The sequence below is a fragment of the Cucurbita moschata genome, unplaced genomic scaffold (assembly GCF_002738365.1).
Source record: "Cucurbita moschata cultivar Rifu unplaced genomic scaffold, Cmos_1.0 Cmo_Scf00021, whole genome shotgun sequence".
In the NCBI taxonomy this organism is placed as follows: domain Eukaryota; kingdom Viridiplantae; phylum Streptophyta; class Magnoliopsida; order Cucurbitales; family Cucurbitaceae; genus Cucurbita; species Cucurbita moschata.
The window spans coordinates 521,341-522,963 of record NW_019268537.1 but is presented as its reverse complement, the minus strand read 5'-3'; the positions used below and the strand labels follow the sequence as shown (position 1 = coordinate 522,963).

General features: G+C 37.3%; 1 protein-coding gene across 4 annotated transcripts in view; it reads left to right on the top strand.

Annotated features, from left to right (window-relative positions):
* The window catches only part of LOC111458484, a 22,119-nt gene that overhangs the window by 14,753 nt on the left and 5,743 nt on the right, over positions 1 to 1,623 (top strand). For all 4 annotated transcript variants that reach the window (XM_023101186.1, XM_023101185.1, XM_023101188.1 and 1 more), the window contains one exon: positions 510 to 698. In XM_023101186.1, coding sequence (XP_022956954.1) covers positions 510 to 698 — 189 coding nt within the window. The remainder of the gene's footprint in view (positions 1 to 509; positions 699 to 1,623) is intronic.

The window sequence follows — 1,623 nt, the reverse complement described above, 5'->3', positions numbered from 1 at the left end:
GGGGGGGGGGGGGGGGGGGGTTATATCTGAATTCCTGACTCACTTTACAATATAGCTCCCCCGTTCATTCTCTGAAATGTTTTGCCTCTCTTTCTTTAGGGAAAAAAAAAAAAATATTAATTTTATTTTTTCACAAGTTCTTTATTATTATTATTTTCCACGGGGTTGGGAAGAATGATATCGATTTTCCTTTAGAATATATTGATTTTGATGAAACTATATTTTCAAAAGTATATATATTTGGTTCTTATGAAAAAGGCTTAGCAGATGTGTAAGCCATGTAGTTCTCGTGTAAATCATACCTTTTCCTGTGGCAAAGACATCGGGCCCTCCCTCTACTTTCTTGTGATCTTGAAATCAGTTATGCCCATTTGGCCTGTTGGCAATAGGGAAATATACATTGTAGTAAAGCTATTGTTCAACGGATTTTCTTATGCTATTTTTCAATTAGCTACTTTATTTATAACGGGGTATGATGCTTTATTTTCTTATTCTTTATTTCCTTTCAGGTTGTTAAAGCATTCCTACAGACTAGCAGAAGAAATTCTTGGGCTGAAATAGTTCATTGCAGGCTTATTTGCCTGTTAACAAATATGTTTTATGAAGTCCCGGAGGATTCCACAGAGGATGCTTCAAGCCCCATATTTCTTGTAGACCAGGTGGATCTGGTTGGAGGAACTAAGTTTATTTTCCTTGAGGTATGCTAATTTGTTTACAGTTCAGCTGCACGGGTTAAGGGGACCGACCTGTTTCAGCCATTGTTAATTGCAAGAAATCTCATTACTACATCCATTTTTGTCCATGGGAATCTTATTATTTAGGGTTAATTGCACTTTGGTTCCGAAGGTAAGGTTTTAGATTTATGTCAAATTAGTCCTTTCAAAATTGAACAATTAAGTCCCCAACATTTGAAAAATGTTTGATTTTGATCCCTAGTTAATTTCGTTAACTCCATGCTGATGTAGCAATGTTCAAAATTATAATAATAACTAAAATTACAATAATACTTGAAAAAAACAAAAAATAATTTTTAAAAATATCTCTCCTCTCCACCCTTCCCCTTCACCTTCACCCCTCCCCCGGCAAGCCACCATTGACAGTCCACCTTCACTATATTCTTCATTTTATTCAGTCATGAGAAGGAAAAAAAAAAAAAAAAAAACCACCTCCCCATCTTCTTCTTCAAAACCCACCCACTCTCCCACATCTCCTCCCTTCTTTCTCTCCCCTTCTCTGGCAGCTACCATTGTGCCATTTCTCTCCTCAAAATGGTCATCGGTGCCACCTCCCTCTCCAGCCGTCACCATAACTGCCTATTGGAATCTCGATATGTCTGAAATAAAGCCGTTCTTAGATCTGTATGTAAGTAGAGAGAGAGAGAGAGAGAGACCTTTATCTCTGAGTTTTTTTTTCCCTTTCGGTTGTTGCTTACAACTTTTCTGGATTTATAGTGGTTTGTTTTATTCTATCAACCGTGGAGGCCTTTTTTCTGAAAATTTTCGTGGGTCTTCTATGGGGTTTTGTAGGTCTTTTGAGTGGGGGGAGGGTAACTGGAAAGGGACAGGGAGGAAGGAAGCGGGATGGGTCTTCCAATTTTTTTTTTTTTTTTTTTTTTTTTTTTTA